The sequence below is a fragment of the Podarcis vaucheri genome (assembly GCF_965113315.1).
Source record: "Podarcis vaucheri genome assembly, chromosome: 10".
NCBI lineage: Eukaryota > Metazoa > Chordata > Lepidosauria > Squamata > Lacertidae > Podarcis > Podarcis vaucheri.
The window spans coordinates 71,565,934-71,583,023 of record NC_138748.1 but is presented as its reverse complement, the minus strand read 5'-3'; the positions used below and the strand labels follow the sequence as shown (position 1 = coordinate 71,583,023).

Here is a 17,090-nt window from a genome sequence, read left to right as displayed (position 1 = left end):
TCTATTTGAAATTTCGATTCCTTTTCTGCATATCCACTCTCTTTAAAATCTTTTTTGAACATTTCATTTACCTGAAAACAATGCAACCAATCAAACACATATTCTTTTACTTGTTCATATGGCTTCATTTTCCATTTTCCTCCTTCTTTAATTATTAATTCACCATATGTGATCCAATTCCCTCTCATATTAATTTTCTTTACACTCATAACCTCTAATGGAGACAACCAGTGTGGAACTTTTGGTTCTAATAGGTTTTTATACCTATCCCATATTTCTATTAAAGATCTCTGGAAGATATGTGTCAGGGAACTGCAGGCAGTGAGGGAGGAAAAAATTAGAGGATACAGGGAACGATCCCCACTGATCAGTACTGAGTCCTCCTCAGAAGACAGGGAAGAGGATAGTGAGTCTGGGGAGGAAGGGGTGCTTCAGAGAGAAGGGGATCCACATCACAGGGGAAAACGGAAGGGGCTGAGCCGTTGGCTCTGTTGGTCTCGAGGGAGAGGGAAAAGAGAAAGTAGTTAGAGCAACGCGTCATGAGAGATGGGTCGCTTTGTTTATTCGGCATGTAATCTTGTCTGAAGAAAATAAAGAAAGGAATTTATGGCTGGCTGCCGGGAGTGTTTTTCTGCTAAGTGCAGCAATGCGTGCAGCTGGCAAGCTGACAATATGGTTCTCAAAACCTTTATGACTTTTCTTCTTCTCCAACCATAAATAAGTGTGCCATCCAAATCTGTTATCAAATCCTTCTAAATCTAACAATTTGTTGTTTTTTAATTTTATCCATTCCTTTAACCAACAGAGACAAGAAGCTTCGTAGTATAATTTCAAGTCTGGCAGGGCAAAGCCTCCTCTTTCCTTCGCATCTGTTAATAACTTAAATTGTATTCTTGGCTTTTTACCCTGCCAGATATATCTTCAAATTACTCTTTGCCAATCTTTAAAAACCGTTGTCCCTTTAATTATTGGAATCATTTGAAATAAAAATAACATCTTTGGAAGTACACTCATCTTGATCGTTGAAATTCTACCCCAAAAGGAGAGTTTCATCCTTCCCCACACCTCCAGATCTTTTTTAATTCCATTCCATACCGGTATATAATTGTTTTGAAATAAATCAATATTTTTGGATGTTAACCATATTCCCAAATATTTTACTTTCTTCGCCACTTTGATCCCTGTTTTTTGTTGCATTGTTTCTATTACACTATGATCCATATTTTTTACAATTACCTTAGTTTCTTTTTCTTCTTTAATATAAACCCAGCCACTTTACCAAATTGCTCAATCTCCTCCAACACCTCATTTAAACTTTTTAACGGATCTTCTATCGTTATTACCAGATCGTCTGTAAAGGCTTTTATATTCATTCTGACCTACTGTCACCCCTTTTATTAATTCATTTTGTCTAATTGAGCTCAAAAGGCCTTCCAGGACCTTTATAAATTGCAATGGCGAAAGAGGACATCCCTGCCTTGTACCTTTCGATATCTTTACTTCTTCCGTAATTACATTGTTCACAATCAATTTTGCTCTCTGTTCTGTATAAATCGCCCTTATTCCATTATAAAAATCATTCCCCACCTCCATACACTCTAAATTTTTCAGCATGAATTCCCATGATATATTATCAAAGGCCTTTTCTGCATCCACAAACATCAATATGGCTTGTTTCTCATTCCTGGCAGTCAGATACTCCAAAGTATTAATTATATTTCTAACATTATCCTTCATCTGTCTGCCTGGAAGAAAGCCTGCTTGATCTTCATGAATAATTTCTTGCAAAACCTTTTTCATTCTTTTTGCTAATATTCCTGAAAAAAAATTATAGTCTGTGTTCAACAATGAAATCGGCCTGTAGTTCTTGCTTAGGAATTAGTGAAATAAAGGCATCTTTCCAAGATTCTGGAATATCTTTTTCCTTCAAGATGTTATTCATTACTTCTTTCAGTGCCACTGTCAGGGTATGCCTCAATTCTTTATAATAACTTGACGTAAATAATAATAATAATAATAATAATAATAATAATAATAATAATATCTTTATTGTCATTGCCCCCTTCGGGGAAAACGAAATTACTTGACTGCTCCATAAAAACACTAATTAAACAATACAGTATAATACAGCAAGGGAGATTAGATGACTTTCAAAGTCCGGGCTTCCCATTCAGGGCCAAGATCGCTCTGGAGAAGAAGCTGTTCTTAAAACGGCTCGTTCTTGTCTTCATCGTCCTGTATCTCCGTCCCGACGGCAGGAGCTCGAAGAGACAGTGACCAGGATGCGATGGATCTTTTACTATGTCCAGTGCCTTCCTATGGCACTTTGTGGCATAAATCTGCTCTAAGGTGGAGAGTGGGCAGCCAACAATGCTCTCTGCTGCCTTAACAACCCTGCACAACCCCAACCTGTCCTGGGTAGTACAGCTTCCGTACCACACACATAAGCCATAAGTGAGCACGCTCTCAATGGCACAGTGATAGAAGGCAAGTAGCAGTTTCTGCGGAAGATGGTTTTTCCTTAGTATTCTCAAAAAGTACAGTCTCTGCTGCGCCTTCTTCACAAGCCCCCTTGTGTTGACACTCCAGGACAGATCCTCTTGTAATTCAATGCCCAAAAATCTGAACGTTGTTACCCTCTCCACACAGACCCCATCAATCAAAAGTGGCTGGATGTTGCTCTTCTGTCTCCTGAAGTCCACCACAAGCTCCTTTGTCTTCCTTGTATTTATGAGCAAGTTGTTAGCTCTGCACCACTCTGTCAGCCGCTCCACGTCATCTCTATAATCCGTTTCACCCTCCCTTTCAGAGATGAGCCCAATCACGGTTGCGTCATCTGCAAATTTGACAACCCTATTACTAGGGTGAGTAGCGACACAATCGTACGTGTAGAGAGTATAAAGGAGCGGACTGAGTACGCATCCCTGTGGTGTTCCTGTGTTAGTCTTAAGCATATTAGAGGTATAAGGGCCCAACCGAACCCTCTGGGGGCGGTCTGACAAAAAGTCCAGTATCCACCCACAAAGTGATAACGGAAGCCCCAGATCTTCCAGTTTAGACATCAGACGTTGTGGTAGAATGGTATTAAATGCCAAGCTGAAATCTAAAAAAAACAGTCTGGCACAACCCCCTCGCTGCTCCAAATGTGCAAGGACAACATGGAGGGCAATCGCCACAGCGTCCTCTGTCGATCTTTTCGCTTTATAAGCAAATTGGAATGTGTCCAGTCCCTCTGGTAGGCAGGCAATGACGTAATTTTGTACCAGCTTTTCAAAGCACTTCATGATTATAGGTGTGAGTGCTACTGGACGAAAATCATTCAGATCTTCCGGGTTAGATTTTTTTGCTATTGGAACAATAATAGAGGACTTTAGGCAGGATGGAACAATAGCCTGGGCTAGGGATCGATTTAAAATCCCAGTGAAAACTCCTGCTAGTTGATCTGCACAGTCTCTCAATACCCTTCCAGCTACCCCATCTGGCCCTGTGACTTTCCTTGGGTTGATTCCCTTCAACACCTTCCTCATCTCTTCTTTCTCCACAGAGACTACTACATTCCTTTGTACTGATGATGGTAATGGTGGTGATGATGGCAAAGCCTTCACAGGGAGTGGTGGTGGTGTTGGTAAAGCCTCAGCAGGTGTTGCTGCAGATGTTACTTCAAAACGGGCAAAAAAGGCGTTCAAATCCTCTGTGAGGGATGCCCCTCCCTCGTCTGCCAGGGAGTCCTTGGATTTATACCCTGTTAATTCTTGTACACCTTGCCACACCTGCCTGGTGTTGTTACTTTGTAGATGATTCTCCAGCCGCTGTCTATACGCCTCCTTTGCTACACGGATACCTCTCTTTAGGTCGGCTCTAGCTAAGCTTTACAGCGACTTATTTCCACTTCTGAAAGCAGTATTTCTTGCCTTTAGCAACCCCTGGACCTCCCTTGTCATCCAGGGCTTCCTGTTTGGGTAGATCTTTATCCGGCTCCTCCGTGTTACATTGTCAGTGCAGAACCTAATATAGTCCAACACTTGCTCAATATGAGTCTCTACATCCTGTTGGGCGAATACCTCCCAATCGGTGTCATGAAAACAGTCTTGTAGTTGTTGGGATGCTTCAGCTGGCCATATTGTAATATCCCTCTTTATAGCTGGAGTCTGTTTCCTCAATGGAATATATTCAGGAGTCAGGAGCAGGGACACATGATCAGATTGACCTAGATGTGCCAATGGTTCGGCCTTATAGGCCTGTTTGACATTTGTATACAGCCTGTCCAGAGTCCTTTCTCCCCTGGTTGCACACTTTATGTGTTGATAGAATTTAGGTAGGACCACTTTCAAATCTGCCTGGTTGAAATCCCCTCATACAAGAAATGCAGCCTCGGGATACTTGCCTTGTTGTCTGCTGATGGCATCATGCAAAAGACCCATTGCCTCATTGATGTTCGCATCAGGTGCAATGTATACTATAGTTATCAGTACTGCTGTAAATTCTCGGGGGAGATATATAGGTCTGCATTTAAGCGTCATAAATTCCACAGTTGGGGAGCAATAGCTAGCTATGACAGCGTGGTTTGTGCACCAGCTGTTATTCACGTATGCACACAAACCTCCCCCCTTCTTTTACCAGAGTCCTCTGTTCTATCATGGCAGAACACTGTATAGCCTGTTAGTTCTATGGCTGAGTCAGGAATAATTGGTGTCAGCCAAGTTTCTGTAAGCAGCAGAAGACAGCATTCACTCACAGTTTTCTCCGTTGCTATCCACAATTTCCATTCCTCCAGCTTATTCACCAAAGATCTCACATTCGCATAGAAAATGCTGGGAAGCGGTAGATTATAATGTTGTGTCTTCAACCTTAATTGCCTTAATCACCTTCCTCCTCTACAGCCTCTCTTCTGTTTACGGTCTCTCCTGTGTCTCTTTACTCCCCAGTTCTTTGAAGTCAAAAAATCTTCCTTGCAGATGCGGAGACACTCACAATTTGTGCAGCACTCACTCCGTAGCCGAATAGATAACATGTCCTGCCGACTATAAACAAGTCTATTTTGGCAGGACAAAAAAGCCAAATTCTGAGTTGAGGAACAACCAGCCGCAGCATCTACACGCGCCGCCATCTTATCTCCAATCCATCTGGTCCTTTCCTTTTTAAAGGCCTTTCCTTTTTAAAATTCTTTTATGACCTCTATTATTTCCTCATTCTCAATTGGGGCGTCCAGTCTGTCTTTCTTTTCTGTCGGGATCTTTTGCACCTTTTTTTCTTTTAGATATCTTTCTAATTTCCTCATATTATTCTTTTCTCTATTTCTGTACAAATGACTATAAAAGTCCAAGAATCCTTTTCTGATGCCTTTTGGGTTTTCTATCTCTTCTCCATCCACAATAATTTTATTGATTGTGTTTTGTTCCTTTCTTTTCTTAATTTGCCACGGTAGCCATTTGCCTGACTTATTAGCAAACTCAAAGTTTCTTTGTCTTAACTTATTAATGTTCCATTCCACCTCTTTGTTTATTATCATTGCAAATTGCGTTTGCAAAACTTTGATATTTTGTTTTATTTTTGAGTTGTTAGGTTTCTTGATTAATTTTTGTTCATTGTCCATTATTTGTTTTAAGATTTCCTTCTTGCCCTTCTCTCTGTGCTTATTTCTGATTGTGTTCTGTTGAATGAAGAATCCTCTCATTACCGCCTTACTTGCATCCCAAACTGTACTCAACTTTGTACCTTTATTACAATTGTCCACAAAATATTCCACCAGCTTCTTTTGTGCATCCTGTAAAATTTTTTGGTCATCTAAGAGGTAGTTATTAATTCTCCATCTAAATGTTCTTTCTTCGTAGCCTTTAATCTCCAATTTTATTGGACTGTGATCTGAGATCACTCTTGGCTGGATTTCAATTTGCAGAATTCTTGGAGTTAGTTCGTCTGAGACCCAAATTTGATCTATTCTTGACATTGACTGATTTGGTTCCGAATAAAATGTAAACTGTTTCTCTAGTGGATGTCTGAGTCTCCAAATATCAATTAAATTACAATTCTTCATCATCGAAAAGAAAGTCTTAGGTAGTTTTCCTTCTTTGCTAACTTCTTTATCTCTTAACCTATCCATTTCCATTGAAACTACTCCATTCACGTCTCCCATTACTATAATTTTTTGATCCATGTATTCAAACAGTCTTTCTTCCAAATTTTTGTAAAAATCAGTCTTATTTCCATTAGGTGCTTAGATCCCGACAATTATTAATTTTTCACCTTGCCATTTGATCTGGACAGCAATAATTCTTTCTTCTTCATCCTTAAAAAATTGCTGGGCTTCAATTTTGTTTCTTACATATAATACAACCCCTCTCTTTTCCCCTTTGTCAGAAGATATGAATTCATTTCCTAATCTTTTATTAATCAACATTTTCCTGTGTTTTCTTGCCACATGTGTCTCTTGCAAACAAATAATGTCCAAATTTTTCCTTTTTAAATATTGTTCAATTTTATTTCGTTTTTTTCCTGTCATTCATTCCATTAATATTCCAATTCCATAGTTTCAGCGCCATAGTGAACTCCTAAATAAATTAATTTAAATTATTATTTTTTATAATCTGTCAACGTCTTCTTCTTCTTCTTCTTCTTCTTCTTCTTCTTCTTCTTCTTCCTCCTCCTCCTCCTCCTCCGTCTTTTCCCCATTCTCCTCCTTCTTCTCTTCCAAATGCTTCCCCCCTAGGGGATCTACTCCTCCAACTGCTCCTTTCACTTCTTCCTCTTCTTCTGTTAATTCCTTGTATCTTCTCTGGAATTTACCCACTTCCTCAGGGCTAATAAGTCTGTGCTTCTTGCTTTTATAAAAAAAGGAAATCCCCTGCGGGAATTCCCATTTAAATTCAATCTTGTTCTTCTTAAGAATTTGCACCAGTGGTTTATATGGGTCTCTTCTTTCAACAATCTAATTGGGATGTCTTTAAAGGTGATTATATGGTTCCCATCGATATTTAGTCTTTTTTATCTATTTTTTTGAAGTATCAAATTTCTCATTTCTCTATCTTTAAAAGTAATTAGGCAATCTCCTGGAACTTTCCTTGACTTTGTTGTTCTTACTCTCATCCGAAATGCATTTTGCACTGTTCTCGCAACCTCTTCATTTTGTAACTCTAAGCATTGTGCTATCTTTGTTGTTAATTTCTTTCTAATGTTCTCTCCTTGAACCTCAGGCACAGCTCTCAGCCTGAGGTTCACTTCCCTCTGCCTCAATTCGTTCATGGCAATTGCATCCCATATCTCCTCCTGTGACTTGTTGATTTCCGATAGTCCCACTTTGATTTTCTCTTCCTCACGCTTCACTTCCTTCATTTCAGTTCTTGTCTACCTCTTTAATTTGACCTTTCAGCTTGTTTACAGTCTCATCAATTTTTTTATCCATTTTTCCAATTCTCGTATCCACTTGTTCTAATTTTTCTTCTAAGTGCTTTTCGCTTTGCCTGATTTCTGCAAACATTTTTAATATTTATCCCTTGATGTCTGATTCTTGTTTTGATCCTCTTCTATCTACTGGTGTTCCCCCCTCTCCTCCTTTCTTTGGTTGATGAGACATTTCCACAAATATGCTTTAAACACTTCTCACATAATAATCCAAATTGAATTTATGAAAATAAATTCTCACCACCACTTACTACACAACCTTATATAAACCTTGCCCAAGGTATAAATATATCCAATTAACTTCAAGTTTGGTATTCAATATCTTTTTAAATTTGTAATTTAGTCCTTTATTAATTCTAATTTCAAATCTTCACTTTAATGTCCAATTATCTTCGGCCCAGTCGGATCCTTAAACTTAGAAAAAGTGAAAACTTAAAACCCAAACCAAATGAATATGTTCTTCTTGCCACCAATTAGGCTATTCCTTTTGAAATCTTAGAACTCCATTTCTAATCAAATTTTTAATCCAGTTTTGTTCCAGCTGTGCCGCCAAAAAAAAGTTTATTCTACTCCTAAAAATCAAAGTTTAAAGTTTAAAATCTTCTGCCACCAATTAGGCTATTCCTTTCAAAACCTTTATAATCAGGTTGTGATCAAATTGTAATCCAGTTTAGATTTATAATCCAATTTAGTTTTATAATCCACTTTAGCCTCTTAATTATACCAAAGAAGATTTAAAAATTTAAAAAGTGATCTCCACATAAAAAATAATATCCAAATGTTTATATCCAAATAAAGGGTAATATAATCCTTACACTTATGTCCAAATGAAGAAGATCCAAGCAAATACTCCTCTGCAAAAGCCCAGTAATGAGGAAATAGGGAAAAAAACCAGAAAAGCCAAAGCCCTTCTGAAGGGTATATATATATATATATATATATATATATATATATATGCAGGTTTTGGTGTCTTCGGGTGTCTTCCCGTGTAAGAGTCGGGGTGTCTGTGCGACGTTTCGACGAGGTCTCACTCGTCATCTTCAGGCTGGTGCTTTCGGCTTCTTGTTACTGGAACAGAGCAGAATCTGGTGTTTGAGTTCCTATAAATACTGTTGAGGGGTGTGGTGTATAGCCTCCAACGTTCTGGGCGGAGAGGAAGTTCCTAGATTAGTGTGCCTTTTCTTCTTTTGTTCCTTAATTACTTGAGGGATATCTTGAGTGATTTCATGAGTGATATTCTGAATACCACTGGGTGGGTCATTAAGTGTAGATTAGTTGCTAAAGCTTTTGTGTCTTGACCTCTTGAGCTTGTGAAGAGTTTTTCTGAGAAGATGGCTGTGCTGCATTTAGTTGTGCTCTGGCTTGGCTTCGTGTATAGGGGCGAGCTGTGGTTTTGTGCCTTGTGCCAGCCAGATCTGTCCCGCCTGCCAGACATCTGGAAATTAGCCCTCCCCACAAAAACCGACACCAGAACCAGAGGCACACAGAACGCCGTCACCAATCAACCATTCAAAACAGCCATTCAAAACAAATACAACCCCCCCAAATACATCCTGGACCTGACCAACCACTGCCTAACCAACACGTACTTCATCCACAATGGACAAAGATACAAACAGATAGAAGGAGCACCTATGGGATCACCCCTCTCACCGGTCATCGCAAATTTGTACATGGAACACTTTGAAACCAATGCTTTAGACAAGTCAGAACACAAACCCAAACTTTGGCTCAGATATGTTGACGACACCTTTGTAATTTGGCCACACGGGAAAGAAAAACTAGATAGCTTCCTCACACATCTCAACAGCCTACACCCCAAAATACAATTCACTATGGAAATAGAAGACAACAACCAACTGCCCTTTCTTGACGTCCTAATCTACAAAAAACCTGATGGCTCCCTAGGACACACTATCTACCGGAAAAAAACACACACCAACCGCTACTTACATGCACAATCACACCACCACCCTGCACAAATAAACTCCGTAGCCAAGACTCTCATCTCCAGAACCAAACGCCTGGCTGACAAAGACCACTTGACAACTGAGTTACAGAATCTCTCAAATGTGTTAATCGCCAATGGATACCAGAAAAACAGGGTTACGAAGCTAATCCAAAAAGAAACACCCCCCAAAAACCAAGACACAGAAGAAAACAATGGCATGGCCCTCCTTCCTTATATCAAGGGCACTACAGACAAAATCAGCAAAATCCTCCATAAACACAATATCAAAACAGCCTTCTGCACCAACCAAAAAATAGCCAATATCCTCAGAAACCCAAAAGACAAAATCCAGCTGGAAAACCAAGGGGTCTATGAAATACCCTGCAAAGTCTGCCCAGCCACGTACATTGGACAAACAAACAGACGAATAAATGCACGTATCGCAGAACACAAGAATGCCGTCAAAAAAGAAGAAAAAACTTCCTCTCTTTTCCAACACATGAAAGAAACAGGACACGAAATTAATTTTGCAGATTCCAAATTGCTCTTTAACATGGAACATCACCACAAGAGAATAATCATGGAAGCCATCGAGATAGAGAAACACCCTCACAACATGAACAAGCGTGACGACACGTCCCGCCTGCCAGACATCTGGAAATTAGCCCTCCCCACAAAAACCGACACCAGAACCAGAGGCACACAGAACGCCGTCACCAATCAACCACACCAGACCCAAACCCAGACCCTCTCCACAGACATATTACAGACTCCATCCAGTAGCCAAACTATAGTGGCACCTCCGGATGCTGCACCCCCCTGCAATCCCTACACAGATCTGGCTGGCACAAGGCACAAAACCACAGCTCGCCCCTATACACGAAGCCAAGCCAGAGCACAACTAAATGCAGCACAGCCATCTTCTCAGAAAAACTCTTCACAAGCTCAAGAGGTCAAGACACAAAAGCTTTAGCAACTAATCTACACTTAATGACCCACCCAGTGGTATTCAGAATATCACTCATGAAATCACTCAAGATATCCCTCAAGTAATTAAGGAACAAAAGAAGAAAAGGCACACTAATCTAGGAACTTCCTCTCCGCCCAGAACGTTGGAGGCTATACACCACACCCCTCAACAGTATTTATAGGAACTCAAACACCAGATTCTGCTCTGTTCCAGTAACAAGAAGCCGAAAGCACCAGCCTGAAGATGACGAGTGAGACCTCGTCGAAACGTCGCACAGACACCCCGACTCTTACACGGGAAGACACCCGAAGACACCAAAACCTGCATTCCTGTACCCGTGAAAATCTACGAAAGCAAATATATATATATATATATATATATACACCAAACCAAAGAGAACAGAAAAAACAAGTGAGAAAAACAAGTTGTAATTTCTCTTCTGACCACCGGGGGCCCAGACTCAAAAAATTAAGCAAGGAGTCTATAAGTCAAACTTTACTTAGAGTTTTTCTAAGAGAAAAAAACCCCAAAGGTAGCAGTGGCCAATGAAAAAATGAAGTAAGTTCATCTAAATAATAACCCCCCCCCCAAAAAAAAAGGATATGCAGAAATACCCAAAATAAATAAAAAAAAGATCCTTTTCATGATTGTCTCCGTCTGTAAAAAGAAACAATGGAGTTGGAAGCTCTTCTTCCGTTGCGCAGTTTTTTAAAAAGTGAAACTGGAAATGTTTTCTCTTCTCTTTTCTCTCACAGTTACAAAGAGGACCTTCAAATTCCAATTTTAGTCCCTCTGTCTCCCCTTTTAACTTTGTTTCTCCTTAAGTTATTCAGTATCCTCTTTAAAAGTTATTTCTTTGTCAGTCAAATGGGGGGGGGACAATAGCTGCTAGCGGCAACTCACTTCCCTTTCTCCAGCTTTGCTTGTATGATGCGTCTAAGCTGATTGCAGATGACGGCTGACCTCCGTATTTATTTCTTTCGTATCCGAATCCTTCTTGATGTTGCAATCCACTTTTTAAAATCAATTTGGGGTCAAATTCCTTGCGTTTGAGAATTAAGCGCTTCCCCTGCAAGCTCGGGGCTTCATTTTCTGGAGGTAGCTATGGCTTCCCTTCAGCCCGCTTCTCCCCCCCCCCCCGCCACACTCTTCGCTCCTACCGGGAGTTACCTGGCATCCGGGTGGTCTGCATTTTCAGCTTCTGCGGGAACCTGAGTATCTGGACACCCTCCAGGTACTATTTCTGGGGGCCACTGCGCCCTGTGGCATCCCTAAATCCACCCCAAAACCCGGGATTCTTCACTGGGGAAAATCCCCGCTTGCGATGGGATCGCGCTCAACTGGAAGTCCCGGTGCTGGAGGAGACTCTTGAGAGTCCCATGGACTGCAAGAAGATCAAACCTCTCCATTCTGAAGGAAATCAGCCCTGAGTGCTCACTGGAAGGACAGATCCTGAAGCTGAGGCTCCAATACTTTGGCCACCTCATGAGAAGAGAAAGATGGAGGGCGCAAGGAGAAGGGGACGACAGAGGACGAGATGGCTGGATAGTGTTCTCAAAGCCACCAGCATGAGTTTGACCAAACTGTGGGAGGCAATGGAAGACAGGAGTGCCTGGCGTGCTCTGGTGCATGGGCTCATGAAGAGACGGACACAACTAAACAACAACAACAACAAACCAATAAGAAATCATCCGCTCCTCTTATTCATGCTCACCAGATGGGCAGACTCACTAAAAGAGGTGATCAATCTCTTTTAAGAGTCTTCATACAGCCTCCTGTTCAGTAGGATAGCAATGCGCTGTGCCAAGGATTTTTCAGCCTTTATATAGTTTCACTATGTATAAGTCTTAGCATAGCTTTCGTCACGCTGATTCCTCATATTATCTTTGTGAATAGTTCTTTGTCTCAGCATGTCCTTTGTGAACAGTTCTTTGTCTCCGCATGTCCTCAACTCATCCAAACATGTGGTACATCCTGCTTATCCATCCTGTTTTGTACATTCCATTAGCTGGTTCAACAGTCCCTCTTTCTTTATCTTCAGAATCAAACAATCTCTTTATCTTCAGAGTCACATACTATCTGGTTTTACTCACACTCAAAACATACATATCTCCATTCATACTCTAAGACACTCACACAAGTAGGCCACCCAAAATAACCCACGAGTTTAGTTTCTCAGGTGCACTTTCAATATAAAATAACTGTATGAAAATAAATGAATTGGATTGCTGTATGTATCAGGGACTGGATAGAACTGGAAAAGGAAGAAGCATTGGACTTAGAAGGTTACAATAACAGTTTTGGATGGCATGCATATTTATGGTATGGGAAAGGAAAAGTACATAAAGGATTCTACAATCATATAATTAGGAAATCATTAATGAGGGTTTGGGATGAGGGTGGAGCTTTGGGTTAAACCACAGAGCCTAGGACTTGCCGATCAGAAGATCAGCAGTTCGAATCCCCATGACAGGGTGAGCTCCCGTTGCTCGGTCCCTGCTCCTGCCAACCTAGCAGTTCGAAAGCACCTCAAAGTGCAAATAGATAAATAGGTACCGCTCTGGCGGGAAGGTAAACGGTGTTTCCGTGCGCTGCTCTGGTTCGCCAGAAGCGGCTTAGTCATGCTGGCCACATGACCCGGAAGCTGTACACCGGCTCCCTCGGCCAATAAAGCAAGATGAGCACCACAACCCCAGAGTCGGCCACGACTGGACCTAATGGTCAGGGGTCCCTTTACCTTTACCTTATGAGGGTTTGGGAGAGATATAAAGATTTGATAGAACCAAAGACAACTTGGTGGCTCTCACCAATTGAAGCTTTGTTGCTCAAACCACTTGGCAAGAAGGGGAAGTGGCTTACATACAGTGATTTATTAAAAGATCAAGAAGGAAAAATGAAATTAAAAGAATATGAGGTAATAAAAGACCATTTTCAGAGTTGGCTACATTATAGGCAGCTACATGAAATGTATAAAGACAAGAAGAAAGGATTTAGTTACACCACTTCTAGATTTCAAAAGGAAGACATAGAAGGGAAGGTGAAGCTGCTGAAGGGTGCATATAGTATTCTTCTAGAATGGGAAACAAAAGATGAGAGGTGAAATAGGTCATGATCAAATGGGCACAAGATATAGGACATAATATACAATTTGAAGATTGGGAAAAACTGTGGAAAACAGGCTTAAAATTTACAGAATGCTCTATTTTGAAAGAAAATTATATGAAAATGATGTACAGGTGGTATATAATGCCAGTACAGTTAGCAAAAATGGATTGCTGACTTTCTGAATTAGATAAACACACATCAATAAACGAGAATTTTGACAGAATGCAGAGTAAGGTTTGCAGCCTTCTCTAGATTCAGTTCCAGTCTTTGGCCTTCATTCAACCCAATATTGCCTCTAAGCAGCTGCCTAAAACCTCAGCAGCCAGTCTTGATTCAGATTCATTTCATGGATAATTACTGGCCCAAAGTCACCCATTGAGCTTCATGGCTGAGTGGTGAGTTGAAACATGGGCTCTCCCAGACCCTAGTCCAATTGTTTCTCCATTATTTTCTAATATTATATTTCCTGCAATTTCTGCTGCCTGGACGGCTGCTCATCCATAGAGCTTTCAAAGGAAAGTGGTCTGGGTGTGCTTTTAGGTTGAGTGCATCTGTCCGATTATTACAAACTCATAATGAACATGACACCCCCATACTCCCCACAATATTATCTATAAATCCTCTGAAACGATCACAAACAGGAGAAGTTAAAGTTGCCATGATTTTCAGCAACTGAAGCAGAGAACAAAAGACAGACAAGTGAGTAGCTTTCCTAGATTGCTATTTTTTTGCCCAGTCCTTGAAGAGGTGTTCAGTGGCACCATTTTCTCACGGCAGTTTTGAAGTGGAACTAAAGGGTTTTTTTTAAAAAAAAAAAAAGGTAAAGGACTCCTGGACAGTTAAGTCCAGTCAAAGGTGACTATGGGGTTGCAGCGCTCATCTCGCTTTCATGCCGAGGGAGCCAATGTTTGTCCACAGACAGCTTTCTGCGTCATGTGGCCAGCAGGACTAAACTGCTTCTGGTGCAATGGTACACTGTGACGGAAACCGGAACGCCGTTTACCTTCCTGCCACAGCAGTACCTATTTATCTACTTGCACTGGCATGCTTTCAAACTGCTAGGTTGACAGGAGCTGGGACAGAGCAACGGGGGATCACCCCGTCGCGGGGATTCGAACCGCCAACCTTCTGATTGGCAAGCCCAAGAGGCTCAGGGGTTTAGATCACAGTGCCATTGCAGAGATGAAGCCAAAAGTTGGCAAATTTCAAAGCTGGGGAGGTGTTTCAGCTGGGGAGCGGGTGCATTCAACACAGTCAGAAACATTAAATCTCAAACGTTGATGTTATATTTCATGGCAAAGAAATTAAGAGTCAATAAAACACATTCTTTTCAAATGAGAAAAGGAAAATCCCAAACTGTCATTGGAAAAGCAAACTTCTCTGGACCATCAATTAGATTTTTTTAATCTAGGGGGGAGAGACAGACAGAGAGACAGAGAGACAGAGAGATAGAGAGATAGATAGATAGAGATAGATAGATAGATAGATAGAGAGAGAGAGAGAGAGAGAGAGAGAGAGAGAGAGAGAGAGGTACTGTATTAGGCGAATATGTTTGAAGCCTTTTTTCCAGCTTTGTTTCAGCTCGGATCATTCTCCTCCACTGGAGGTTTTTAAACAGAGATGATGATGATGATGATGATGATGATTTACAGCCCACCCATCTGGCTGGGTTTCCCCAGCCACTCAGGGCAGTTTCCAACAAGATATGAAAAATACAATGAAACATCAGACATTAAAAACTTCCCTAAACAGATTGGATGTGTCAGGAAATATTTAGCTGTGGTTTCTGTTTCACAGGGAGTTGAGCTAGCTAGACGACCCTTGGAGTCCCTTTGCAACTCTAGAACTCTATAATTCTTTGAATCCTATATTTCAAACACCTAAATTTCACCAGCCCTCTAGTTTAAGCTTACTACATGATCCCCACTGCCAACCCAGAGAGACATTCCAGGAATCAGGATCCTGGAGTCTCAGAAGCTAGTGATTTTTTTTTTTTTGCTAGTGATCAATCTAGTATCCAGGGAATAGGATCCAGGAAAATCCAAACGGGAAACCGGTTTAGGTAAAAATGAAAGAAAAACATTTTCAGAGGGAAAAGGGAGGTGGGGAGGAAACTAAAATATTTTGGGACAATGAGCATACCTTAAGGTCCACCTGAGCCCTGATATCCCAGCTTGAGAGAGCCAGCTTGGCAAAGTGGTTGGACTTGGACCTGTGAGACAAGGGTGTTTTAATCCCCACTCAGCCTGGAAGCTTGTTGGGTGATCTCGAGCCAGTCACTCCTCTGCCTAACCAACCTCTCAGGTTTGTTATGAGGGTGAAATGGGGAGATGAAGAACTATGAACAGCGTCTGGAACTCCTCAGAGGAAAGAAAGTGGCATATAAAGCCAATAAATAAAGAGGAATAAACTTGACTACAACAGAGTCATGTCAACTCCCAGGAAAACAAGTATTTTCTTATAGGGTGGGGAACTGGATACAAGATAGGAAACTTAGTCTACTGGAGAGCGAGTGTCTCTATGTGTTCCTTTATCTTCGTCTTCTTCTCTCTGCAAGTACAGATGGGGCCAGTCGCTTCCTTCCTTTCTGAACTCCTGGTCATCACCTTTCTCCTGCAAGGTACATCCAAGCTGGACTCCTCAATTTCTCTTTCAGATGATGCAAGCCAAGATGAAACAGGATGGCTTGGCACTCAGGTGCAGTGGGGGTTCCTTCCTGCTGGTATGCAGTGGTGGAGCCATCACTTAGTGGTGGAGCATAGACTATGCATGGTAAAGGTCCTACACTGGACCCACAATATCTCCAGTTAAAATGAGGATCAGGTGGCAGGTAATAGTAAAAACACTTCTCTCCCAGACACACCACAGACACAAGGTCTTCCCGTAACAAAGAAGTCCTTCTGGCTTTGTTTTTCCCCAAATCACTTTTCTCATGGAGGAACAGACTATCAATGACTATCCAGAACCAGTAGAACATGTCCTGAGTACAATCTACTGGGGATCAAGCATGACAGAGTCCAATTGTCCTCATGCCCTTGAATGTGCATCTACCACCTCCTTCAAGTGCTTCTTGACTCCTCTTCCCAAATTAGTCTTTGCCTGTATCTATAGCCGTTGCATTATAGTCATCACACCCTGTGTGATGTCACACAAAGAACTCCGCACACAGCGTTGAGCAAATCTGTATCTGAATTCTGACCTACTCTTCCCCACAAGAAGTTATATTTTATATACATGGCACGTCCACACTGGAGGAAAATGTGGAGGTCTCACCATTGATGTAGAGATGTCCACATGACGTTCTCCTCACCCCAGTGCTGTCCTGGACCTTCCCCTTTTAAATGCAGTGAGGAGAGGTCGATTCTTGGAAAATCCAGATAAGAACACCATCGACACTACTCTATGTGAAACGGAAAAGATTTGGGCCAACACTGTGGTGGGGTCCATATTTTGTTCCAGTGTGGATAAGCCCATAGGTGAATTAGGTGTTACAGGATTTAAGGGCTTTAAGGGGGTAAACCTATTGAACTCAGCTTGTATAGGATGGCATTTTCTACTTTGTAATTAATCATTCACTCAAGCAAGCAATTCAACACAAATAACTCAGTATAAATGCTTAAATATAACCATCTTCAACTATCTAAAGGACTGACACAAGGAAGATGG

General features: G+C 41.2%; 1 protein-coding gene across 6 annotated transcripts in view; it reads left to right on the top strand.

Annotated features, from left to right (window-relative positions):
* The window catches only part of LOC309541459 (C-type lectin-like), a 37,121-nt gene that overhangs the window by 11,377 nt on the left and 8,654 nt on the right, over positions 1-17,090 (top strand). For 5 of the 6 annotated variants that reach the window (XM_082239342.1, XM_082239339.1, XM_082239340.1 and 2 more), the window contains one exon: positions 15,987-16,044. In XM_082239342.1, the coding sequence (XP_082095468.1) occupies positions 15,987-16,044 (58 nt within the window). Of the gene's footprint in view, positions 1-15,986; positions 16,045-16,670; positions 16,771-17,090 lie in introns of those variants that run through there. The other variant, XM_082239343.1, reaches the window with a different exon arrangement.